This window comes from Phaethon aethereus (genome assembly GCF_964289735.1).
Source record: "Phaethon aethereus genome assembly, chromosome: 19".
NCBI classification, from domain to species: domain Eukaryota; kingdom Metazoa; phylum Chordata; class Aves; order Phaethontiformes; family Phaethontidae; genus Phaethon; species Phaethon aethereus.
Window position 1 is genome coordinate 1,383,470 of NC_138595.1, and position 25,928 is coordinate 1,409,397.

Sequence of the window (25,928 nt, forward strand, 5' to 3'; positions counted from 1 at the left end):
CTATCCCTTTGCTGAACTGGGATGAGTTTAAAATGGTGCATGTGTTCATAGTTTGAAGCTCCAGTTATATTTAAGCTTTGTGCTTTAATTTCTGATTCTCATTCAGAGAAAAGCTACACAGGAAACCATTTGTGTCAGACTTTCTTTTTTCTAAAATAAAATCAAAGGCAATGAAAGTAAAATTTCAACTTTTTTCCTTTTTTCCCCCCCTTCGTTTTTCTTGTAATGTTTAGATTGATGGGTATTTGTATAGAAGGTAAATAGTTTCTTTTTTGGTCATTTCACTGGCGCTGCATTCTGGTAGGGGACATATAATGCTCCAGCATGTCAGAGTGCACAAAGGAAATATCTGAGAAATAAAAAAATTCCAAAACAGCAGTGCTAATATTTCCTTTTTATATAGTTTCCTATTTTAAATAGTGGTATAAAAAGCAGTTTTACTTCTAGGTGACCTTGTTGCAGTGGCTGTTGTGGCAGGAAGCTCCAGAAGTGTGTAATACGATGTTTCTATAACATGGAAGCATACAGAACTAGATCGATGACACAGTTTCTTTGAGAGGCACTTCCGAAGAGTTTCATCACTCAGTGGTGTTAAGCTTTTCTGCTGTTGTCAGCACAGAGACTTGAAAATTCAGATAAATAGTACTAGTAATGGTGAAATTTTTAATTAAATGTATCTATCTTCCCCTAATGACTTCCGAAAATGTATTGTAAAAATAACATCTAACAGTGAAAACAAAGCTTGAGTCATAACTGTTTTTTGTTCTGCTTTTAGCACATTGAAATGCATCACACTGTTTTAAAGCATTACAGTCTGAACACTTGCAACAGAATTACAAAATGAAGTGGAAATTACCTTGATTGCCCTGTAGAACTTGTTGCTATAGGAGGTTGTGCGGGCAAAAAGCATTAGACCTTCTTATGCAGGGTTCCCTGGATGCAACGCCTGGTGCCAAGCCACTGTCTGAATCGAGAGCAAGCATTCCTTACAGACCTTTCTGCTGCTGGCGGGGCTTTGGTGTGATCTAGTGTGGCAGTTCAGTCACTTTTTCACGCAAGAGTCAACCATTCTCTTAGGAAAACCAGCCAATTTCCCTTGTGATCCTAGCCTGTGGTACCGAAAGAACTGATACTTAAAACCCAAACCAAACCACGGTTTATATGGAAATTACACTTGGGTATAAAAACTAGATAGTGTATTAGAGAGGTCCATTTCCCTACAAATGGAAGACGTCGGTGTTAAGTACACTGCGTTTAATGATGCAGTCAAAACTGTTGAAAAAAAATGTTCCAAGTTTGGCGTTCTTTAATGCAATTCATCTAGCATTTTAAGTATGGGCCTTTACTATCTTCTTTGGTAAGGGTTGAATGTTAAATGATTGGTAGAGATCTTCCTGACTGCTGACAGCAGTTTAACTGGATGACATTGTAGACAAGTACCCTCACCAAGTCTGCAGAGGCCCGCAACCTGCAAGGTTGCTCTTTAAGCATTTTGCAGCTGTAAAGCTGATCGTAATTCCTTGGAATCCTGCTTTTAACCTCTCTTAAATTCTCTCTCTCCTTTTTTTTTTTTTTGGGGGGGGGGGTAAAGATACCCTTTCTAATGAAAAAATATTACATTGTGGCATTTATTTTGAGCTATCAGTGTCTTTCAGAATACACGTTTATTGATAATTGTAGTAAAAATTGGTTAAAACTTGTAGTAGCAATTAAAGTTTCTATAGATGGTGAATTCCTAGGTCACGCTTTACAATACGAATGGCACGTGTGAATTACAAAAAGAGGTGATAATACTGATTCCTTTTTTGTTCCCATATTTGTTTGCTTTTTAAAAGTATAAATCCTCAGTAAAATTAATTTTTCCAAAGAATTGCTTCTCACATTTTTTTGCATGATGGTTTGTAACGGGCCGACTCCAGTGAGGCGCGTGCAGGGAAGTGAGCGGGTGCTTGGGAAGTGACTTGTTTGTGACCCTTGAAGAATTTGGGTACAGCAGGAAACAGTGTCTAGTAGGTGAAACATCTCAGTTTTGTGCAGTCACTCGGAATCTTACCTTTCCCGCGAAAGATGCGTTTCAAGTCTAGTTTTCACCCCTGATGTTGGGCAAGGGTAGGTAATGTGGGGCTCACAAGTTGTGTTTGGCTTGCAAGCGCTTGTTGGGCCTCTTGCCCGCTGCTGTCCTGCGAAGGAGTGGAGGACGTGCCTGGAACCGCTGTTACCACCTTCCACACTTGCTTTGTGAGCCTCTGTGATTTTTACCTCCTCTCAGGTTTCAAGAGGCAGTTTTTTCTTACAGGTATTAGCCTCGTGAAGATTTTTGTTATTTAGTAAGCCAATTGTTGAAGTAAATAAACTTTTCTTCTCAGAATTCTGTGTAACTCCTGTTTTTCTGCAGCTTTTGATTGCTTTGACATTTGATTTGTAGAAAATTTATCACAAAATAGAGGTTTAGTTTCAATTCAGAAAAAGGAACGGGTAAACTTCTGTATTTTGTTTTATGGATAACTAATAAAAAGATGAATGTAGAGAAAATAAAATAATCAATGTGTTTGTAGTTGTCTCTTGTAGAATGTTTTTCAAGGTTGTTTCTCAAAAATTTTTAAGCCATGTTTAAAGATGTAAATTTCAGTGTTAAAAGCTTACAATACTTATCTCTTTTTGTAGCTTCCAATAAAGGCTGGCCAGCAGAATACCCACACCAAAGTCAGTACGGAGCACAACAAGGAATGTCTCATAAACATTTCCAAGTACAAGTTTTCCCTGGTCATCAGTGGTCTCACTAATATCTTAAAAAATGTTAATAACATGGTAAGTTTTCTAATTTTGGGTAGTTGGGTGTTTTTTCAAAATGGTTGTTACTTATTCACATTATACTACCTGCAGAGAGTCACTTGAAATTTAGTCAAATTGTCGTTTGCCTTTTACACTTCATTTTTTTCTTTTCATCCTCACGTGCTAACGTTCACCAACAGCACTGAGCTGCGTGACATGTAAAGGCGATGAGGTAGTTGTGCCAGAGGAACCCGAAGGCAGGTCGTGATGAAGGGGAATCTTCTGTCAGGCATGGGAGCGGCCTGTAGCTGGGAGGTATTGGCTAGCTAGGGAGCGGGGACGTGAAGGCACCTCATACTACATGGGGTCTCTGAGCAACGTTTAGATATCGGTAGAATGCGCTGCTTCTTGGAGGTGGGGGAGGATGTTTGCCAGTGCATGGAAAGGTGCTTCAGCTATCTAGGGAAGCAGTGCCAGCAAAGTGTTTAGAGGAGGAATGCAGCGGGGCAGAGGAGCTGCTGAGCAGCAGCACTAGGAGGTCCCCCCATCTGTCCTGCCAGAGCATGACCTGCCAGGAATTGTTCTGGGAAAGGAAGAAGGGAAGAAGAAGGGACAAGGATTTAAAACTTAGGCTATTTGAATTTTCCAGGCTGTCTGGATGTTTTAGCATTTGTGTGTGTATGTATAAAAAATACATATATTTTTAATAGAATATATCAGTCAGAACCTAGTAAGAACCTTGTAAGAAAAATCTTTGCCACTGTAGACTCAGAGCTCCAAAGGGATACCTTACTAGTCAGTGAAAAAATGAATGAGAAATGTGTGGGAGTGATGCACATCTCTTCCATTTATTGTTTGATATGGATCACAGTATCTCATTAAACCACTTAATGTTGATATTTGACAGTAGTAGACTGATGTGAAGGGATGAGATTCAAGGTGATTTTTCTATGAGTTCCCAAAGAGAAATCTTTAGAGCAAGGTGTCTTGGTAGATGGTTTCCTTCTGCATACTGTTTTTCTCAAAATACTTGACTCCTCAGCATCACTAAAATTGTCATTTAAAATAGATCTCAGTGGAACCAGAGAGAAGAGAACCCTATAAAAGAAAAAAAAAGTTTGTGGATGTCCATAGTGTCAACTCTAGAAAAATAACTATTACCATCAAGTTGGCTAAATGGAAAGTTTAGGAATCCTTCATGAGGAGAAAGATGCGGTTTGAAATTTTTTTTTTTTTTTTTTTAATATGGAAGGTCTGGTTTTGGATTTGTCATGAGAAGAGTTTAGTTCACAGAGTTTTAAAGCCCTGTGATTTGTGATCCATGTGGAATCTCCACAAACAGGTAACAGAACTGGCCAAACTCTAGCAATACTTTTTTTTTTTATGATTTTAGTAAGATAGTTTGCAGTGAGCTCTTTTGGATGTACACTTGTACAGAGATGTGCATCTGCTAAAACACCACAAAGTTTATAAAATTGGAAAACAGGTTGCCATACTGCAAGTTTGGCTGCTTAAAGCTATCTGTAATCCCTTTTGAGAGAATTTATTTGAATTAAACTTCATAGGCATGAAGGAATGTCTTGATATGTAAGATGATTGTCTCATAAATGAGAAAACTATACAGTTAAAACAGGTTTCTCTATGTGATATATAGATTTTTGAGAGGAAAGACCTAGCTAAAAATGTCAATAAAAAAGTCAACATTTGCTTTGCACTGAGGAGCAAGACTTAATATTTTTTATGTTTGATGGACTGAGCTACTGTTTGAATCAGCAGTATTTTTGAAGGATTTCTATAGCTGAAACAAAACAGACCAATAGTCTGTCATAATGGTCTTAATTTAGAAAAAAAGTCTTGAGGGTTTGCACTCTGCTGAAACTTAGACTTAGTTGAGCTAAACTCTCCTGTGGTTTAAAATATAACTTCCTTTGGGTGACTTCTACATGTGTTCCATGTGTAGGCAGTAGTACCAATATATTTTTGGCCAAATCTTTTCTGCTTTATTTTGCTGTCTTAATATTGCTGGAACTAGTCACTACTGTTGGCAGTAAAGTCGGGTGCTAGCTTAAACACCTGATGGAATTCTGCCTTTATCCTGTATCTGAAGTGTGGCATCTTTTTGGAGGGTCTCATGTATTTCTTCCTGTGGTCTGTGCTAAGTTTTGCAACACTCTAAGAAGCTTGTCTATGGATTTGTTGTAACATCAGTTCTCTTAAGATGTTGGCAATGAAATACATAATTGGAAAACAGTCAGCAGTACTTGATGCCAAAATAGCTTCTGAAAAGGTATAACCTTAATATCTGAATAAATTATAGGCCTGATGAAGGTAAGGGGCTGCAGTGTACCTCCGGTCTTACTTTGCGGTAACTGTTCCTTATTAGATTTGGCATTGCAGGCTGGACAGGGATATTTCTTCAGTGATAAGGTTTTAATTCCTATTTTAATCTAATTTTTGCTGTCTTTATTTCTAAACTCAAGACCAGAGCAGTAAAGGAGTCATAACTTACTGTGCCACTTTGCTACATTAATGCGTTACAAGGCAAATTTCTGTGTATCAGATTAATCCATACCCTTTTTGTTTCTAGAGAATATTTGGAGAAACTGCTGAAAAGAATTTGTATCTATCTCAGCTGATCATCTTGGATACACTGGAAAAATGTCTGGCTGGGGTGAGTAGGCTTGCATAAAGCAATTGCTAAGTTGGAATCTAATGAGTTAGAGAATACAAGTCAAATGCTTGTGTATCTATTATTACTGGTACTAAAGTTAAAACCCCTCTGATTTAGAGCAAAGTAGGATTAATACCATTTAAGAACACTAAAACTTCTTATAGATGCAAGTAGTTGATATAATTGATAAATTAAGGATTTGTGGGGTGCTTTTTTCCTCGCTTAAAATTAGTGCTCTTTTTTCAGCTTAAATAGGTTCAAATACACCTTTGAACTTGCTCTTTCCACTACTCAACCAATATGTGGAGTTGTAAGTTATTTCCTTTTAATCATGTGTTAAAAAGAATTGCAGACAACTGGAAAACTGTACTCGGAGACGTGTGAAGGAGAGTAAGGGAAGACATCAAATGAGAATTTGATGTGCTTATGAAGCTTCACTAGATTTTTATAAGCTTTGAGTGCTTGTGGCGTATTCTGCTCAGTATTTTTTGAATAGATGCATCAAAACATTTTCACCCCACAAGTTAAACAGGAAAAAGTAAAGGGATAGTAAATTATGTTAAAAGTAGCGTAAGATTTATGGTACTACGTTTTCTGCATACAGTGTGGATTTTTCTTTAAGTTTCCTAAAAGTTTCATTTGTTAAGTAATTTTTCTTGTATGTACAGCAGAAACTTTGCTATCACTATTCCAAAGATTACTTTTGCAGGTGTTTCCTAGATTACATTAGTTAACCACGTCCAAACTTCCACTGGGAGTCCAGTCCTGAGGTTTCCAATCAGAGCCGTGCTGCAAGGCAGTCTGCTGTTACCTTTGGGATGTAAACGGTTGTACGACTTACTGTGCTAACTGTGTAATTGCAAAGCCAAACTTCACTGTGAGCAAAATTTGCAATGGTTTATTCCTTTAACAAGAAAGGAATTTTTTTTTTAAAGCTGTATTCCTGGATGAATGTCATGAAATCATCTAAGCTCTTTGCTGTTTTCCTGCAACAGTTTTTGAAGGTTCTTTCTTTATAAGGTAATGACCTTATTATGGTTAGATTTGTCAAGCAGCATATCTTATAGTACTAAAACAGTCTGAATAATTGTGGACTCTTCTAAATTCACAAAAGATCCAGGTAAATACGTTTTCCAGAATAATTTTCAGCTTTTACAGCTGAGGTAGATACCTCTTTTTGGCTCTTTATGTGTCTTTGATGCAGCGAGTTTGAAAAAAAAAAAAAAGTTTTAACTTCAGAAATTAATTCTTCCAAATATTTCTTATATGCATATTGTTTGAAATGTTAGTGGGGTTTTTTTCTGATAAAGCATGATATTTGAACAGCCTGAAATTGTGACAAGTACTTCTTGATTTGTCAATCCAAATGAGAGCAAGTTGAGCCAGTATATGTCTAATAAGACTGAGCCAAAGTTCTATACAAAGAGCGTTGTGTTCTCTGATATCTTCAGACGTATTTCTTGCTTGCTGTTCTTGCTCAATGTTTCATCAAGTTCTCATGGCAACAGGACTCAGGTCAACTAAGTGGGAGTCTCTGAAACTTCCCAATTCCCTATGGTAAATTCAATGGTAGAATTCTAGAAAGCTTTAATGCTGACCCTTCTGTTAAAATTTGCTCTTAGTAGAGCAAAGTTTCACTTTGAATTCTTTTGTAAATAGTTTCCTTATGTCTCATTCTTCTGCAGGAAAGTTAAGCCATTTTTGACTCAAATAGAGCAATCCCAGGCAAGAGCAAGGGAGAAGCACCTCTGGTTTTGGTTCATTTTTTTAATATAAAATATTTGTCGTCAAAATGTAGTGGTTAGAGTACTACCCAAAAGAGAAGCAAGGGTGGGTCTTTGCCCTTTGAGCTTCCGTTCGAAGCTGACATGATTAATGCTCTACTGCTAATACTTTACACAGATCAGCAAGGTGTGTTCTTCAAAACAGAAATGTGTTTTACTTCAAAAACTAGTTTGATATTTTGCTAGATACTTGATGACATTGACCAACTTGGTGTCCTACATATTTTGGGGACTTAACTGAAAATGTAGGATGGTTTGAATGATACGGGTTATTGTTCAAATGGAGAGAAGCCTTTTCTGTGTAGACTACTTACACTATGGTCGGTGGTAGCCTGCAGGCAGAATTAGAAATTTAGATTCAGGTCCTGTGTCTACTCATGGCAGATGCTCCATTTTTTTGCCTCCAAACCTACAAAATGGAATTTAATGAAATACTGAATGTTTATTTTTAGCAACCAAAGGATACCATGCGACTAGACGAGACTATGCTGGTAAAACAGTTGCTGCCAGAAATCTGCCACTTCATCCACACTTACCGTGAAGGGAACCAGCATGCAGCTGAACTACGTAATTCTGCCTCTGGGGTTCTTTTTTCTCTTAGCTGCAATAACTTTAATGCTGTGTTCAGCCGCATTTCCACCAGGTGGGTGTTTTTCAGTAGCCTATCTTAGTTAGAAGATCTGCTACTTACTGGTGTCTAGAACATCTGTCATTAATTGCAGTCTTCCTAATTTCAGAGAAGTTCACTGTTTAAATTATATTTAACAAGATAGTTCTTAAGTGAAACTCCCTCTACCTTTCAAATTTTACCTGAGTTTCAGGTTACAAAATTAATCTGTTTCATGTCCATTCTAGGCTACTGCCAGCATATTTTCTGTGAGCTGCATTTATTGCTTTTCTATTCTGCTTTCAGAAGTACAAGTCAAATGGTGGTATAGAGTGAAAATAATGATAACTCAGCTGAATAAGTTGAGTAAGTTCTTGTGGGTGCAAGGTGTTTTGGAAAAAAAAGGGTGCTGAAGATAATGGATTGTATCCATTTACTCATGAATTTAGAATGCAAAATTTCTAATTGTGTACAGCTCTGTTGGAGCCCCAAGGCTGTTTTTCTTCCTGATTTTTCCTGCTTGGAGGCTTCTATGTTAAATCTATCTTATGTCTGAAGGGGACAAAACAGCTGGACTGTTTGTTGTTGGAAAAGACCCATTTGTCTTCTGACTTGAGTTTCACAGCACGTTTACTGTAAAAATAACTGTCTTTTCTGCTGTTCTAAGTGAGAAGAGAGACAGGCCCAAAGATTCCATCTATTATTTGTTCTTTTTGCCCTGTTTCTGGTCCTTCTGATGCTTCAGCATTTGCCAATCCACTAGAGTTGTGTATTAAGCTTTTTATTACTGCGATACTTTGATGTGTTTTGAAAGTTGCTTGAAGTAGCTTAGCGCTTATCATACATTGTTACAGCTAAATCATCCTTGATTTTTTAGAAGTGGAGCTTGGGCAGCCTTATGTGGTCGCATGGCAATGAGTGTGCCAATTTAGTTGAAACAATTATTTATATATTCCCTGTAATTTAAAACTAGTTCCATTCCAACATTTTGGAAAACGTTTGTATTTTAGAAATCAGTCTAAAATTATGTAATAATTTGAAATTTTAAGGATTTTTAAAACTTCTGCAGGGCCCTTAACTTCTGTTTCAATATACTTGGCAGCATGGAGGATGTGGTTTAACTCAATAGGTTGATTATGTTTTGTTGCTTATGGAAATGGAAACAATTTCTTTTACTCTTTTTATAGGAAGTATTTTTCAATTTAAATTTTTTGACAGTCTTTGAATCTAGTCCACGGGTCTATATTTATTCATATGTCTGTAGCATGGTTTAGGTCTCAAATGCCAAAGCCCTTCTTACCATCTGTTTGAGCTGGAGTATAGTGCTTTTTCCCTGACCTGTTTTTCACTTCAAGATGGCTTGTACATAAATAGTTAAATATTTGACCAATTGTTGCTGATCTCCACAGGGGTCAGCTTGCCGACAGTTAGCATTGCTGATCTTTTGACCTGTGCTTCCTGTTTAGGAATATTTCTAGCCCTTGTACAGCAGCTGGGGGATTTTTGGCACGAAAAGCACAGCAGTGGGGACCTTCCCATTCCCAGTGAGGGCTGTTAAGTTTCCCTGCCGTTGAAGAAATGAAGAACTGCTTTTGTGTGTAGTACTAGAAATCACATTCCATGTCTAAAACACATCTGTAGCTTTGGAACAAGACATGGCAATCTTTAGTTTGTGAGAACATATGATTTAGTTATTAGTGTCTTAGAATCTGATGAAATGTTTAGTAAATCATCTAATACAAAAGTGTGAAAAGATGCCATTGTGTTTAAACTGGTGTGATTAAGCCTCATGCTGTTTCTTTAGGCCAGAAAAACATGGACCTTCTTTAGCTTACAAAGAGTGGTTGTAGCTCACTTTGGCGATATTAAGTACCATCAGTCACTGCTTTGCTTTCGAGAAATTAGCTGGGGTAAGACTTGCTGTTAAGGAGCAGCAGTCTAAAGGTGTCATGATTCCATAAATTTAATATTTAGATGGAAAGATCACAAGATTACTGCTACAGTATGGTAGGTGACAGAAGGATTTAGGGAAATCTTGGGTATAAACAGACTATCACCAGACGGTATTGGTACCTTGTAAGACTCATCAGTGGTATTTCTAGATCCATTTTCAGTGTGAGTATGCAATAAGACTATAATACTAACCCTTAATCATGGAAGGTCTGTCTTTCATTTCTAAACCTGGAAAAGTTTATCGGAGGAGATCATATTATATGAGGAGATCATATAATAGTCCCCTGCTATTCCACTGTATAGAATCATAGTTATGTGTTTATTCCTATCTGACATAATCTGATTGAGAAGTTAGTTTACTTTGCATATTTTTAGATTACAGGAACTGACTGTTTGTTCAGAAGATAATGCCGATGTTCATGATATCGAACTTTTACAGTACATCAGTGTGGATTGTTCAAAACTAAAACGACTCTTGCAAGGTACGATTAGAGCCTGTGTTTTGAAATATTTTTACCTGAATATGGCTAGTTAGAGATGACACAGTGGTATTGATATGTATCAATATATATCAATTTTATTGCTGTGTTTTACTCCAAATAGTCATATATTTACCAAAATACTTAAAAATGCATCAAGACATTGATTTAATAATTGCTTTGCACTTCACGTCTTTTATAATCTGTGTTGCTTTTTAGAACCAAGTTTCTTTTCTAACTGCAGAAATGTTTTACCTTTATAGAGACTGTATTCAAGTTTAAAGCCCTTAAGAAAGTAGCTCAGTTAGCGGTTATCAACAGTCTTGAAAAGGTAAGTATTTTAATATTTATCTTCTGTTTCACTGCTTATTTGCAGACTGTCTAATTTAGGAATAGTTGTAATTCAGTAATTTACTATAAAATATATATTGGTGCATCCCTTTGACGCGTATGTGTTTTGCAAGAAATGTCGAGTGGTTAGAAGTAAGAGAAAAATCTTTCTTCATTTAAATACATAATTCAGAAAACATATTTTTAAGCTCTGAATTGTAAAGGTGTTTTGCATTATCTGCAGGCATTTTGGAACTGGGTGGAAAACTATCCCGATGAGTTCACAAAGCTGTATCAAACACCACAGACTGATATGGCTGGTAAGGCATAACAAATAATACAGCGTTCAAAATTGGTTTCTCACATTCACTTGCATTTTGTGCCCTTTTTGCTTCTTGTGCAGCCTGCAAATAAGGAACAAATTTCTGTCAATCTTTCTCTGGGCAGGCATGGATATAATGCTATCTCTTTTCTCTCCTGACTCGCCTTTTAAAGAGATTAATTTTGTTCACAACACAAAGAAATAAAACCCAAAAGATGGAGACTCTTTAAATATATACTTCTCATCTTGATTCAGGGAAAAAAACTTAAGAGAACATCACCTGTATGTGTCTCTAGTCAAAAAGAGAGGAAAATTTATATTTTCAGGTAAACCATATATTTAACTGGGTTGAGACCCCTTTACGTTCAGTAATGTGCAAACCAGAACTTTTTTCTGTGTAGGTGGAGCTATCCTTCTGCTCTTTTATACCTATTCTTTACCTTTTCATAATTAAAATTGGTATTGAACTTGGGGTTATATTTTATGCAGATTGTGCAGAGAAGTTGTTTGACTTAGTGGATGGCTTTGCTGAAAGCACAAAGCGTAAAGCAGCAGTTTGGCCACTGCAAATCATACTCCTGGTCCTGTGTCCGGAGATAATCCAAGATATAGCAAAGGATGTGGTAGAGGAAACAAAAATGAATAAGGTAAGAGAAGAAAAGTATCTGAATTCTGGCTCTGATTTCTAGGGGATGCTTCTCTTTGCTTATTTTATATTTGAGGTATATATTAACTTGTCTTTCCTGCCTAAAAAGCATATCAGAATACCATATGTACATTTCTGCACCCGTTTTAAGTTCTCACCTAACATATATTCTTTCACTGGCAATAATTCATATAGGTGGAATGTCCCAAATGGTATAATTTCAGAACTTTTACATCTCCTTGGAGATTTGAATCCTAGTGTTGTGATCTCCCCTACCTCTGCCGGTAGCAAGCTTCTGCCTGGCCTATACTGTACTGATCTAGGTTTCTGCAGTGTGTGTACTGTGTGTTTGATAATTGCAGTACCTGTAGCAGATGCTGAATGTGATGTGGCTGCAGACATTATGGTTAAGAGTAAATAACCATCTATCTTTGCGCCATTCTGATTGCCTTGAATCATTGAAAATGAATGTCTTAATAAACATAATGTTTCTCCAGAATGCTGCATCAGGTTGGTTTTGCAGTCCCAATATCCATGACTTCTGATCAGAAAATGCAATTTTGTTGTTTTTTCAATGTGTAAGGATCTAAAAACCCTCACCACAGATTACCAAAGCTCTGGTTATAACTATTTCTGATTTGGCTTCTGCAGAAACTGTTCTTGGACAATCTCAGAAAAGCACTTGCAGGCCACGGTGGGAGCAGACAGCTGACTGAAAGTGCTGCTATTGCTTGTGTTAAGCTGTGCAAAGCATCGACCTATATCAACTGGGAAGATAATTCGGTCATTTTCCTACTAGTGCAGTCCATGGTACTAGATCTTAAGGTAAAAATGTCTGTTTCCTAATTGCAATGAAGAAGTTAGAATTTTAAAATACTAGAATGAGCTTTTAATGTCTTCTTAATTGAATAGCATAGTGTTTTTCAGTGGAAAGTTTTGTATTGAAAGTAGACAAGAATAATCTTGGTATCTGATTTATATATTTATGTTTTTTTGAAATATATAGAATTTGTTGTTTAATCCAAGCAAACCTTTTTCAAGAGGCAATCAGAATGCAGATGTGGACCTTATGATTGACTGCTTAGTTTCCTGCTTCCGCATAAACCCTCATAATAACCAACACTTTAAGGTGAGAACACTGCTTACTGGTAAGTCATTCTCCACAAACTATTGATGATCTGTCAATTATGAAAGGTACACTAACAGCAGCTGGAAGGTCGTGAATAAGTTCAACTGTATAAATATACCTTAGTAATAAATCTCTGCATGTTTTTATAAATCTTTTCTTAGCTGGTTAGACTTCCTCATGTTTAGATTTGGCAACTTTGTCAATTTAATAAAAAACCTCCAGTATGTTATTCAGTGTGATAAGAAAGATGGCAAAGAAAAAGATGTTCCTAAGTGGCTTTTATGTATTTTTATTGTAGATCTGCTTGGCACAGAATTCCCCATCAACATTTCATTATGTACTGGTAAATTCGCTCCACCGAATAATCACAAATGTAAGTTCTGAAAGTATTTAATCAGCCCAGCAATCTGTGGCTTCTATTCAGATCAGTATCTGCTTATTAAATACAATTTGAATAGTAGACCAAATCTTGTTGCCTGCAAGAGCTGCTTGTTAATAAGGAAGGACGTAAAAATCTTTGTTCATGCTGTCCACCAGTTGGATTCCCAGTTTGAGAGCTTGTATTCCAGTGTAAAATTTTAATAAAAATATGTTTTAATACCTCTAATGTAGGATGACAAATGATTCTTGTGTTCTCTGCCTTTATAATATGTACTGCTTTATTGATAAATGAAAACACTCTCAGGACATTCATTGTTACACCACCTTCTGCTACTTCTAGTATACTGACTGGGGAACTTGGAGGAAGAGCTGGCCTCATGGTTTTGCTCAGGGATTTGATCCAGTTTGAATTTAAATAGTGTAAAATTATAGTAAATCCTGAGTGCCAAAAATATTTTGAAAGTTTGTGCAGTTGTTCATCTACAATATGTTATTGTACTTTAAGTCACTAAAATACAACTTTAATTTTTATACTGTTCAGGAATATTTTCCTGATCAGTATGAAAATAGAATCAGTCAGTGTTGAGCAACCAGCCTTACTTAATTTACGTAAAATGTTCTATTTAATTTATCCCAACATTGTGACAAAACCACTCTATTTAGGAAAAAAAAAAAGTATTAGGCACTTTGACAAATAGGAGAGAAAATGATGCTGTAAATGTGGTCGTGTATCTGTGGTGGAGTGGTACAGCTTTTCAGATATTATCAAGCACTTAAAATACCAATTTTCCATTTTGTTTAGTGTATCACAATGAATTGAGTGCACATCGTTTGTTTTGAAGTATTATTTACTAGCATGCAGTATCCTGAAATCTACCGTGGTTTCCTGCATTCATGATTTCAGAGTTTGCACTTGTTCAGAAAGAAGAGTAATACAGTAAGCAGACAAGTTGGAAGTATTGCTTCTGTTACAGCTCGTTTAAATATTATGAGTTTTATGGTGAGAATGCAAAAGTAACATATCTGTAATACTGTGTAAAATACTCACGTGTAAAGATTAGTTATACTACAGCTTTTATAGCTTTTAGAAGTATAAAATAAATCATAATCTAACTCATATATTACAAGTTTACCTTTGAGCTTTTCTGTGTTTTAATTTTAATTCTAGTCTGCCTTGGACTGGTGGCCCAAGATTGATGCCGTGTACTGCCATTCCATGGAGCTTCGCAGCATGTTCAGTGAGACGCTTCATAAAGCTATTCAGGGCTGTGGGGCACATCCAGCAATTCGCATGACTCCGGTAGGGCTTCTAAAGGAGCTGTTAAAATGCAAACCCTTTGTTTTTCCTGTGTCTCCATCCCATTCTAGCTTTTTTATGCATTAACTTTAGACTGGAAACTAGAGGGGGGGAAGAACATGGCAGTCCAAAAAGCAACAGAGCGCCATGCATGCTTGGTAAACCTTGCAGATTTTGGTGTATTGACTCACTGTTTCTAGTCAGTGATCTATGTTTCTCAGTTTTGATGCTGCTTTTAAACTGGCAACATAGAAGTATTTCTTCTGTAACTGTCCTCTGTGGCTAACTGTTCATTTTAAGATTTCTTGCTCTGTGTGTAGCAGGTAATATGTCCATTCTTGTTTAATCTGAAAAACAAAAGCATTCTGTATGTGAAAACAATTTCTGAAAAACTGCAATGCTTTTACCATGATTGGCACGAATATTTCTTTTAATTTGTCTTAATTGCTTTCTGTTGAGCAAGTTGACTGTTTGGTCTTTGGTGACAGCAACAAAGTAAAATATTTTTCAACCGTTATGAAATAAAGTCAATATTCTTGGTTGTCTTGGAAAAAATCTTGAGTAAATTCAAATTGATAATTAATCCAAATTTTTTTTTTTTTTTTAGTAAGTTCACATGTGGCTGGGTTGCTTTTCTTCTGAACTTTCCATCTAGGACTTGTATATGTCAAGTGAACTTGGTTGGTTGTTTTAGAAGGCCTAAAATGATTAATGAAAATATTCCTATTGGGCTTCTCCCATGAGGGGAAATTATCAAAATACCTTTAGTTGAAAGCTACAGCATGTTTAACTTGCTTTTTACATGTGTATATTCATCTGTTGAGAAAATAGCAGGAGTGTTGTAATGGCAACTCTGACATTGACTGGTGGTGCTTTGTCTTCTGCTTCTTATTTTCCGTTCTTATTGGCTGCTGTCGCTCACATGGTCAGATGCCAACCAGTCACTGTTTTGCATGGCAGTGGGCCTCTGTTGCTGTAAGTATGACCCTCGTAACTACCGCAGAAAAGCCTTTCCTTACTCTGACTTTTCTGTGCATAGTTACCACTGCAGTCACCTCACTCCATCTGGGTACAGAAGGTAGCGTGTTTCACAGGAGAATGGAGGGCTGGAGGAGACCTCTGCAGCACCCTGCTTGGCACAACCAGTTGGGCTCCTTCCTAGAAGGAAAGGCTCTTTGTTGGTTCTTTTCTTTCTGGCCCCTACTTTTCCATCACACTGCTCTTCCAGAGCCTCCCTGCTCTGGTGGTTAGAACTGTTTCTAATTTCCAGCCTAAACTTATGTCTAACTTACCCCCGTTTGTTCTTGCTCCACTGTTGTCTGTTAGCTTCAAACTGGTGTCTGTCCCTTTGTGTTTGCGGAGAGCAGTCATGTCCCTGTCTTTGTTTATTGATAGTCTTTCATTTTGATTGCGTGAAGTAAATCGCTTCACAGAAATGAATCGGCTTCTTTTGCCATGTGCCTCTTCTCAGAATTCACTTAACGGTAGCAAACCAAGCTTTAGCACAGAATTAGTTACCTCTACCAGTGCGATATCAATTTCTTCATCAGATGCTTTTTATGTGGTAGATTTTATGCTACATATTTTCATAGTAACTATTTAGCAAAATAGCATGAGGTTCGAATTTCTTGTGTAATTTAATTATACAATGTCATATCTATCCTTCTGTTACCTTGAGGATGATTTCAGGCTAGATTTCTTGTTGAAAACTTGTAAGTTTAGTGAAAGTGAAAGACAAGTTCATGTTATTGTTTGAAATCTTAGCAAATAATGAACTAGACAAAATGGTTTAAAAAGCTGAATTTCTAAAGAGTGTTGTATTCTGTTTTGTGTTGAATATCCACAGCAGCAATTTTTTTTTCCAAGTTACCGTCTCATAGCTATTTTGGTAGCTGTAAGCAAAAATGCTAATTTAATTCCTACTGATACTAGATTAAAATTAATGAAAATACAAGTTCTGTAAACTCATTGGAGAGATGAAAATTTTTTGTCTTTGAACATACTGGGGGCCAATTAACGCAAGTTCACTTTTTTAATATATATGTATGTATATGTATACACACACACATATATGCAGTATTTTTCACAGACTTTAGCATGCATCCAGGTTATTTTTGTTGAGATGAAGAAACTGCAGTTGATTGCCATACAACGGGGTTCACTTTGAAGGGTTGTGCACACTGTAGGATTGTAGCATAAACTCAAGTTTTTAAATCCTTACAACCCGTAGCATCCATATACACACTGGAGTCAAACCAGACTACCTTATGTGAACTCTCAATACATATCTTAAAATTTCCTCCATTTCACATGAGGAAGTTGACTGGTACAGAAGTAGTTTACTGGTTTTTCAGCTGAATCTATGTTTTTAAATTTTTTGTTTCTATTTGAGCGATGCACTGTGTACCATGTGAAAACTGAAAGGTGCATTTTTCAGAGTTCATAGAGATGAAAGTGCTGGACTGTGATTATGGCAGAAAATAAAGAGAATATTTTTCCTTTGGAAGAAAGTTCACTGCTATGTCATGTATTCAAACTTACAGGGAAACGTGTATATTTCTTTTTCTCGGACTAGAGAAAATCCCTCTAAATCATTGTTAGTCCTTTTATCCATTTTTCTTTTGCCACAGTTTGTCTTATGCAAAACTTTTTGTTATGTCCATGTGCAACTCACTAAAATAATTCTTAAGTAAACTTTAAAGATAGAATAAAGTAATAGCATATGTAAAAGGGGATTTTTAAGTAGAAGGCTATGCGACTGTTCTGTGTGAATTTAATATACTTTTAAACATTTTAATGAATTATAGATTATAAAAGCAATACACTTCATAAGATGTTTAATTATAACTACTCTGTAGACTACCTTTCTGACAATGACTATGATTTTTCCTTTCATCAGAGTCTTACGTTTAAGGAGAAAATGACAAGCCTTAAATTTAAAGAAAAACCTACTGATTTGGAAACCAGAAGCTACAAGTTCTTGCTGTTATCCTTGGTAAAACTGATCCATGCTGATCCAAAGCTTTTGCTGTGTGTAAGTATGTAATACTATTCATTCACAGTAAAATTTACTTTTGAAGCTACTAAACGAATAAAAATTAAAACATAAACCTGTCACCTAGGATACTTCCATACTCTTTCTTTTCTGTGGTTATAATGCTTCTCCTCTTTCAAAGGAAAAAAAAAACCAAAATAAAAAAGAAATTATAAGACATTTTACAGAACCAGAACAACACAATGAAAGGGAGCATAAAGCTCTAATTCTGTAGGGGACAGGGGGGCAGGGATGGAGAAGGGGAATAGAACAAGAAGAAAAATAAAATAAGGAGGGGAATTAGTCATCATTTCAATGAGTAGAAAGACAGATGCACTCTTAGATATTCCATTTTCTCAAGTCTGTTTATTGCTTAATTTAAAAATATTTCAATTCTGTCAAAGATAGGATATGCAAGGAGTATCGTAGCTTAAAAAGAAACGAGGTACTTTTGAAGATCTGTAAATCCTCCTAGTTTAATTACAGGAATTCTGCCGTAGTGGTCAGTCATTAAAAAGTTTAACAACTTGCTTTCCTTTTTTCTGTTTAGAATCCAAGGAAGCAAGGGCCTGAGACGCAAGGTAGCACGGCTGAATTAATTACAGGCCTTGTACAACTCGTTCCCCAATCCAGCATGCCAGATATAGCACAAGAAGCCATGGAGGTAAGGGGTAAATGTTCTATATGCCAAACAATTAGTACACAGACAAATCAAGGCTTTTGTAGAAGCTCTGAAGTATTGATTAGCTGCGAAGTTCTGTGTCTTAGAGTTTGGTCTCCATTGATCTTTTTCTAAATGTCTCTTGCACTGAAAGTGTTATAGGAGGGGCCTATAAGAAGATTTAAACAAGTGATTCATGCTGCCTCTTGTGACTGCCCAGCACCTCTTACTATGGTTTGTTCGTCCCTGGTGTTGATCAAATACAGTTTGACAGTTCCTCTGTTCCATCTTTGCAGAGCGCGCCATTGAGCTTGCCCTTTCTCTTCTATGTTTTCTAAATGGCTGTGAGAAAAATGCCTAACGCAGTGGCTGGTCCCGTGTCCTGTTGTGAATCAGAGGTGGCTGTGTGTGTGTCGAGGGATGGAGAGGGTACTTTTAAGGCTACTGAAATCTTCCCGCCAGCTTTGACTGAAGAAGCTACCAAATCATTGAAGTTACTTCTGATTTTTAGCCTTTCCATGCAAAGTTGCTGATTCTGTGACCTTGCCAGTTCAGTTACAGCCTTTGTATGTTTTTTCACTACGATGGGTCTCCAGAGCACTTCATATGCAATGAAAGCAGGCTTCAGCTTCTCCTTGTGCATAGTGGAACAGAAAAATTTATTTCTTATTTATTTTAATCCATGGTGCCAGTTATATTATCCTTCTTTAGAATCCCATTCGAAGAAGTGCACTGTAGAGTGTGTGCTTCATTGATATCTTTCATGTTTTAGGTTTTCACAGGTAGACTGAAAAAAGGATTAACTATAACTTTATTCTGTTAAAACTTTACATAAATAGTTGAAACTTAGTAGGTAAACTAAGGCTTTTTTGTTAAAACTTACCTTAACAAGAATTGCTGTGAAGAGGGCCAATATACTACTACCTATCAGTGTATGAAATACATATTTCTTGATAGTTTAATGGAAGAATTCAAGAATATTTCTTGTGTAAGAATAATCCTTTTCAGTGTGAAAGTCTCTTGGGAAGTGTGTGTTGGTTGGTAACATCCTTATGGTCATGTACAGGAACTTAAAGATTGAAAAGTTTTGGCTGTTATGTAATTTAATTTCTGTGTACTGTTTAATCTTGATTCTTTATTGATCTTAATCCTTAATCTGCCTAATTATTCTCTTAACTAGCTGAGGATCGGCCTCTCATGTCTGTTTTTGACTACCAGATTATTAAGGAAGTTCTAATAGTAAACCCTTTGCAGCAAACTTTTTTTATAATTTTTGAGGAAAAAATAGATAAGACTTTCTATATTTCTGTCCTTAACTTAATTTTCTCCGAAGTGAAAATTTATTTGCCTGTATGTCAGACAACCCCAAGACTTAAGAGGAGAGATTTTGTTTGCTATAGTTGCGCGATATAATTAAGGATAAACAACTTTTAATCAATAATTTTCTGTTTGTCTATAGTCTTTGACCAGTTTAATTTTTATCGGATATGTATTTCTTCTGAAAACTGTCTTCAACTGTTTTATAAGTAGTTGATTTTTAAAATTTTGTAGTTAATCTCACTAAAATCAAAAGCAGAGATTAAAGTTTTGACCATATGTGTTTAAAATTGATTGAAGTTGATTAAAGTTGTGGCCCAGTGTGTATTTGTATGGAAATACAAGGCAAAACCTCTAGGTTTGGGTTATAAATATGTAATAAAGCCTAAATACTTTTGACATAGACTAACAGTGAACTCTTGTTCTTCTATATGAAATGCCTTTTATATCTTTTGATGTTTTAAAAACAATGTAGTTAATATGTGATTGCACCTATTTCTCTGCCTGTGCTGATGTACTTCGTAAATTTGTGCCTTTAAGCGAAACTCTACTTTGTTTTGAATTTAGGCCTTGCTAGTTCTTCACCAGTTAGACAGCATTGACTTGTGGAATCCTGATGCACCTATTGAAACATTCTGGGAAATTAGGTATGTAAGTTAATTTTTGTAAATTAGAGAAGTAGCTGTTTTGATTTGTTTTCTCTTTTGAAATAGCTGTGAATGTTTTGGGGAACCTATGCAACATCGTTATGAATCTGCAGTCAAAATTATGACTTGTATTCATGAAAACATTTTATCTTCCTTATACTACACGAACTTTACAAAAATAAAACAAACCTTTTGCTAGCTTTCTTGATGACTCTCTTTGGCCTGACGTTAAGGTGTAGAAATGATTATTAGTTTGAAAAGTTAGAGACTTTTCCACCTCATTCAAATGTTTATGACTTGTTTAAATTCTGTTTTGCTTTTGGGGGGCTGAGGGAGGGTAATACTAAGCAATTCTAGGAGCGTGGATTTGTTAATCTTGACTCTGAAGCCCTCACCTAAAGAAGGTAGTAGTTTGCCCTGACTTTTGTCTTTCCTGTGTATTTAAAAAAATTTTATTCATTAAAGTCATCTTGCTTTTTATAACTTCACAGCAGCTGTTTTGGTTGATTTCTTGGAGAATATTAAGGGAAATGAAGTTCGAAAAAAGTCAGAATTACACAAAATGCAAAACAAAAAAATAGGAATCTGTAAACTCGGATTTCTAAGAAGTGCATGAGCTAAACAATTTTAAAAAGAAATATTTGGTGATCTAATCTGAATTTGGTGTGGGTGTTTGTTTTAGAAGAAAGGGAACAACAGTCTAGGAGGAACATTCTTACCAGCGTCAACAAATGGGCCTGCGTGACTGCTTAATATGGCTCAAGGGGCTTGTTATGCGATAGGTTTGGGGCTGAGCCCTACCTAGATGGGCAATAACTGAAACTCATTACTGTAATTTCTAGTAGTAGAAATGAGTCTGTGGTCTGTTTGGGCTGGGGGAAAAACCCATTAAAATTGACACTAATTTGGACCCTTTGGCAGTTTTAACAGAGAGTTTGAGGCCTGAATGGATATGAAGAAGGAACATCCCTAGATGTGTTCCTTCCAGAACAGAGTTGAGACACGTTATCAGAGCAGTGTAGGTAAACTTGTACTGCCACTGTCTGTGCTGTATCTGTTCTGTGGATAAATGGAGGACTTCTGAATCGACAGCCCTGGAGTCCGGACTTCTAACAAGTACCCAAATTGCTTAACTTCCTCTAGGGAACTAAAAAAGCCAGCTGGGCGGTGGGAAGGGTCCGAGGGGAGCTTGTCATTTAATGTACACACCTATATTATATCTATTATACATTTTAAAAGATGATGCTAGTATATATATAGGATATTCGTGCTAATTGCTGATTTCATGTGAAATGTAGTATCTTCAAAGTTTTGTTACTAGATTATAAAGCTAATGCTGAATTTCATTTTGCTGCAGTTCACAAATGCTTTTTTATATCTGCAAGAAACTAACTAGTCATCAGATGCTCAGCAGTACGGAAATCCTCAAGTGGCTGCGGGAGATTCTCATCTGTAGGAATAAATTTCTTCTAAAAAACAAAGTAAGTAAATGTTATCATCTACCTGTTAGGATCATTAAAATGAATTGCTCTCTGCTTTCTCACTCCCTGTATTTACCAGGTTATTTTTATGATTAGAAGAGATCTAATAGCTACACTTACACTTTCTGTTTTCTGATTCCCTCTCTGCTGAGAGATGGTGCTTTGTGAGGCACCCTTGATTAGAATTGTTAACTGAAGTTAGATTTAGGATTTTTTTTTTTTTTTACTTTAGCTACACAGGTTGTCTTACTTGCCTGGAAAATGTGTGTTTCGCAGAAACCTGGTGCCTGATACCTATTTACCTAATACAAAGGGAAGTAGTCCGCAAGGTGAGGGAATGTTAGTTATGATAAAATATATTTCTTCATGGGTGAAATAAAAATTTCTCTTTGGATCTCATGTTCATGTGAGTCCTAGGATTCTGACTTGCTTCTTTCTGATAATCTCAAGAGCCTTTTTCCAAACCAAACACACGATGTAATGCTATACTTGCTAGAATTAAAACCAGACTTGCTATATTACTTTTTTAAATTAAAAATCTACTAGAAAAAATGGAATGGTTTATGTTTTTTCTATCTGACCTGAAAATAGCTGTGCTAACATGAGAAGGATGCTCTCTTATGTGTAGTATATAGCATGCTTAGAAAGTCCTCTTTCAGCAAGAGGATTTTTACCTTTAAATGACTTTTTTCTTTTCTTCTCTTTTCAACTTTGGTAGCTCTGTTACTGATGGACGGTACTTTTTGTCTGTGTTGATGCTGAGTCGTAGGCTTTTTCCTTTGGTATCTCCAGTTTAACATATATTCGTAAAATATAATCTCACATACTGCATCTGAAGACCTTAGGCATTCTGGCTTTCTGTGAATTCAGGAAGACTTTTACATTTGGCATCTAGGTAGAAATCAACTGTCCTTCAAATAGAGACTATGCTTAATATTATTGTTCTCCTTCCAGTTAAGAAGTAATTTGTTGTTTTTAAAAATCTCTTTCCTCTTAGTGCTTAGAGGATGTTCATTAATATCAGGATCAGAAAAAAATAATGTTAGAGCTCTGCTTCACAATCTCAGTTCCTGCTTTTCTGAGCTAATACAAAATGTATAGAATAAAACGTGCAGTACTGCTGCGCTTGGCTTCTTTAGACTTAATTACATCTAAAATATAATTGTATTTATGTATGATTCTATGATTCTGTTCTGTGCACTAAAACCAAGAATCCTATAGGACTCTCTCAATAATTTCTTAAGGGGAAATACCATTCTAAGATACTGTTAATCAGGGTAACCTTGTAAAGCCCTGAGAGCACCAGTGTGAAAAGTACTGTGTAAACGTTGAAGAGCTTTTTACATTCCTGAAATCTATCCTTTTTAAAAAATAGGTTCATTTATTATTTTTCTTTCCTCCCTTATAGCAATCAGATAGGAGTTCCTGCCACTTTCTCTTCCTTTATGATGTCTCTGGAGGTGGAACTAGTCAAATTTCTCTTGACCATGAAGAGATGATACGCTGTGCTCCAGGAGCTACCCTCAGGAAAGGGAAAGGGAATTCTTCCTTGGTAAGTAATATGTGATAATAATTCTTTTTAACACTTGGGGAGAAAAACCTGGGTGCAAGTAGAAATTAAATTACTTTGAGTGTAATTTTTAAAATTAAAATTAATTATGTCTGAGGAGGAAAAGACATCTGTATCCTATATAGTGTATCTATCTAATATGTTGGTTAATAATGATGTTTCAGACTTTCTAAAGTCACACCTTTTTCAAGTCAAAATGTTGGTGAATATTTTTTTTCTAGGATTGCACATAGCATCCCTACACACTAGTCTATTGTTAATAAATTGGAAATCTCACATTTTGAAGTATTGCATGCAGTTTGAATGTACTATGAAGGATCATAAAATCAAGCGCTTTAGTAAGGTATACCCTCTGACAGACAAGATTCTCAAGCCTGGTTTTACTAGTGGTTCTAGCTGCAGAAAAAAAATTAAGAGGGTATGTAGAACATCTTTTATGAGCCAAATAATTCATTTTGTGTTTTAATGTACACTTTTCTAGTATCAATGAGGTTTTCCTAAGCACATGGTTATCCTTATGAAAGCAGCAGTTCTTAGCCACTGTGCTCCTGCAACAGCATGTAAGATCTCTGACCTTGTTTAGGATTGCTTATTCCTCCTGGAATAAAAGCAGTTTTAAAGAACAATTTGGATAAGGCTGAATTTTAATAAAATTGCCATATACATAAGCAATATTAGCAAGTTCAGAATTCTCTGTTTCCCAAGGAAAGTACAGCAGGATGCAGCGGAACACCGATTTGCCGCCAAGCTCAAACAAAATTGGAAGTTGCCTTATACATGTTTTTGTGGAGCCCGGATATTGAGGCAGTCCTTGTTGCAATGTCCTGTTTCCGTCACCTCTGTGAGGAAGCAGATATCAGATGCGGAGTAGATGAAGTCTCGGTGCATAATTTTTTGCCAAACTACAATACTTTCATGGAGTTTGCATCTGTTAGCAATATGATGTCAACAGGTAAGAATCATGAATCTGTAGAATACCTTTCTACCTGTAAAATAAGACTATTATTTGTGTTCAAGTTCTGTAAACAGGTTGAGATTCTTGATTTGATTGCTACTCCTCCTTTCACTGAAATACCTTAGTTATCAGAACTGCTAGAAAGTGCAGAGAATTTGGGTGACTGAGTGTATGAGGATTTTAAAGTGTAACAAGGAGAATCCTTTTCTAAACACTTTAAGGGGATATGTTCCTCTGTTAATTTAATAATTACTTTCAAAGATCTCATATTTGATGTAGGTGGGTTTTCAAAAAACTTGGTTAACTGTTCTGTGCCCCTTTGTAGGGAGAGCAGCTCTTCAGAAAAGAGTGATGGCGTTATTAAGACGCATTGAACATCCAACTGCAGGCAACACAGAGGTGAATTTTCTTCTGAATTCATATACTCTTGTACGCATATTTTTTTGCAAACAGAAAATACTGTTGCAACAAGTAGTTTTGAAGTTAAATCTTGATATATCTTATTTTAGGCCTGGGAGGATACGCATGCAAAATGGGAACAAGCTACAAAACTAATCCTTAACTATCCAAAGACCAAAATGGAAGATGGGCAGGTGACTATGAATTTTTCCACAGGTTCAACCCTTAGAAATTCAGAATAACTATTTAAGCTTATTTATTTTACGAAATTGAATTTTAATCTAGAAAATTAGTTTTGCGGGCAGACTTAAGTGCTGTGAAAGTAATCCAGAAAAATAATGGTAATCAGTTGTCTGTCATGCTTGCTAAGAGGCCAAGAAGTAATTTGACTTAAATTGCTGCAAGGGATATGGAGGCTGAGCTTAAAAATTAAAAAGAAATTGAAAAAATAGTGAAAACTCTGGAATACTGCTAGAGAAATTATTAAATCCCTTTAACGAGAAGTTCTTAAACAAGCCGCTGGCTAACAGGAGTTAAATATGCTTTATCCTGGTGCAGAGCAGGGAATTGACCAGGCAAGCCCTTGCCCTTTTAGCCTTGCTTTTTCAACTTCTCTAGAAACAGTGCCTCTGGATAGATTTCTGTTCACAGAATCGCAATAAACTATAAAAGGCGAATCTTAGACAATTCTTGAGACTGGAATTGTAAATGGCAGGATTTGTTACAAAATGCTTTAAAGTTCTGATCTCTCTCCACTAGTTACGTTTAATTGAAGAGATTTCATCTTCAGCCATTCTTTTTCAGGTTACCGAAAGTCTTCATAAGACAATTGTTAAGAGACGAATGTCACATGTTAGTGGGGGAGGCTCCATAGATTTGTCTGACACAGATTCTCTTCAGGAGTGGATCAACATGACGGGGTTCTTATGTGCCCTTGGAGGAGTGTGCCTACAGCATCGTAGCAATGCGGGATTAGCAACCTACAGTCCACCTATGGGCCCTGTCAATGAGCGTAAGGGCTCCATGATATCTATGGTGTCCACTGAGGGAAATGCAGAGACTCCTGTTAGCAAATTCATCGATCGATTATTGACTCTGATGGTCTGTAACCATGAGAAAGTGGGACTTCAGATACGGACTAATATTAAAGATCTGGTGGGTTTGGAGTTGAGTCCAGCACTTTATCCAATGCTATTTAACAAATTGAAGAATACCATCAGCAAGTTTTTTGATTCTCAAGGACAGGTAAAGTGTTGATATATTCCTTCACATTTGTGTCTTCATAAAAAGCATCTGTTTTGTCTTTCATATAGGTAATTGAAATTGATACCTGTTTGTGTGTTGTACAAGAAAACTGCAAGCATTGTGATTTTATTTGACAACGTGCATTAATAATTACTGTATTTATGATTCCAGGCTATATTTAACAATGAAGTAATTGAAAACATTCTTGAATTCTTAGTGAACTCTGAGTACCAGAATCTGTGAGAATG

At 36.2% G+C, this 25,928-nt stretch overlaps 1 protein-coding gene across 4 annotated transcripts in view; it reads left to right on the forward strand.

The window, feature by feature from the left end:
• The window catches only part of NF1 (neurofibromin 1), a gene marked incomplete at its 5' end in the record, with an annotated part of 99,119 nt that overhangs the window by 6,941 nt on the left and 66,250 nt on the right, over window positions 1–25,928 (forward strand). For 3 of the 4 annotated variants that reach the window (XM_082008481.1, XM_082008482.1, XM_082008483.1), the window contains 20 exons: window positions 2,665–2,808; window positions 5,360–5,443; window positions 7,680–7,870; window positions 10,163–10,269; window positions 10,530–10,597; window positions 10,841–10,916; window positions 11,408–11,565; window positions 12,216–12,389; window positions 12,571–12,693; window positions 12,992–13,066; window positions 14,243–14,374; window positions 17,271–17,405; window positions 17,956–18,069; window positions 19,951–20,030; window positions 21,388–21,511; window positions 22,920–23,063; window positions 23,787–24,033; window positions 24,362–24,435; window positions 24,546–24,629; window positions 25,240–25,680. In XM_082008481.1, coding sequence (XP_081864607.1) covers window positions 2,665–2,808; window positions 5,360–5,443; window positions 7,680–7,870; window positions 10,163–10,269; window positions 10,530–10,597; window positions 10,841–10,916; window positions 11,408–11,565; window positions 12,216–12,389; window positions 12,571–12,693; window positions 12,992–13,066; window positions 14,243–14,374; window positions 17,271–17,405; window positions 17,956–18,069; window positions 19,951–20,030; window positions 21,388–21,511; window positions 22,920–23,063; window positions 23,787–24,033; window positions 24,362–24,435; window positions 24,546–24,629; window positions 25,240–25,680 — 2,775 coding nt within the window. Of the gene's footprint in view, window positions 1–2,664; window positions 2,809–5,359; window positions 5,444–7,679; window positions 7,871–10,162; window positions 10,270–10,529; window positions 10,598–10,840; window positions 10,917–11,407; window positions 11,566–12,215; window positions 12,390–12,570; window positions 12,694–12,991; window positions 13,067–14,242; window positions 14,375–15,301; window positions 15,347–17,270; window positions 17,406–17,955; window positions 18,070–19,950; window positions 20,031–21,387; window positions 21,512–22,919; window positions 23,064–23,786; window positions 24,034–24,361; window positions 24,436–24,545; window positions 24,630–25,239; window positions 25,681–25,928 lie in introns of all 4 variants that reach the window. The other variant, XM_082008480.1, reaches the window with a different exon arrangement.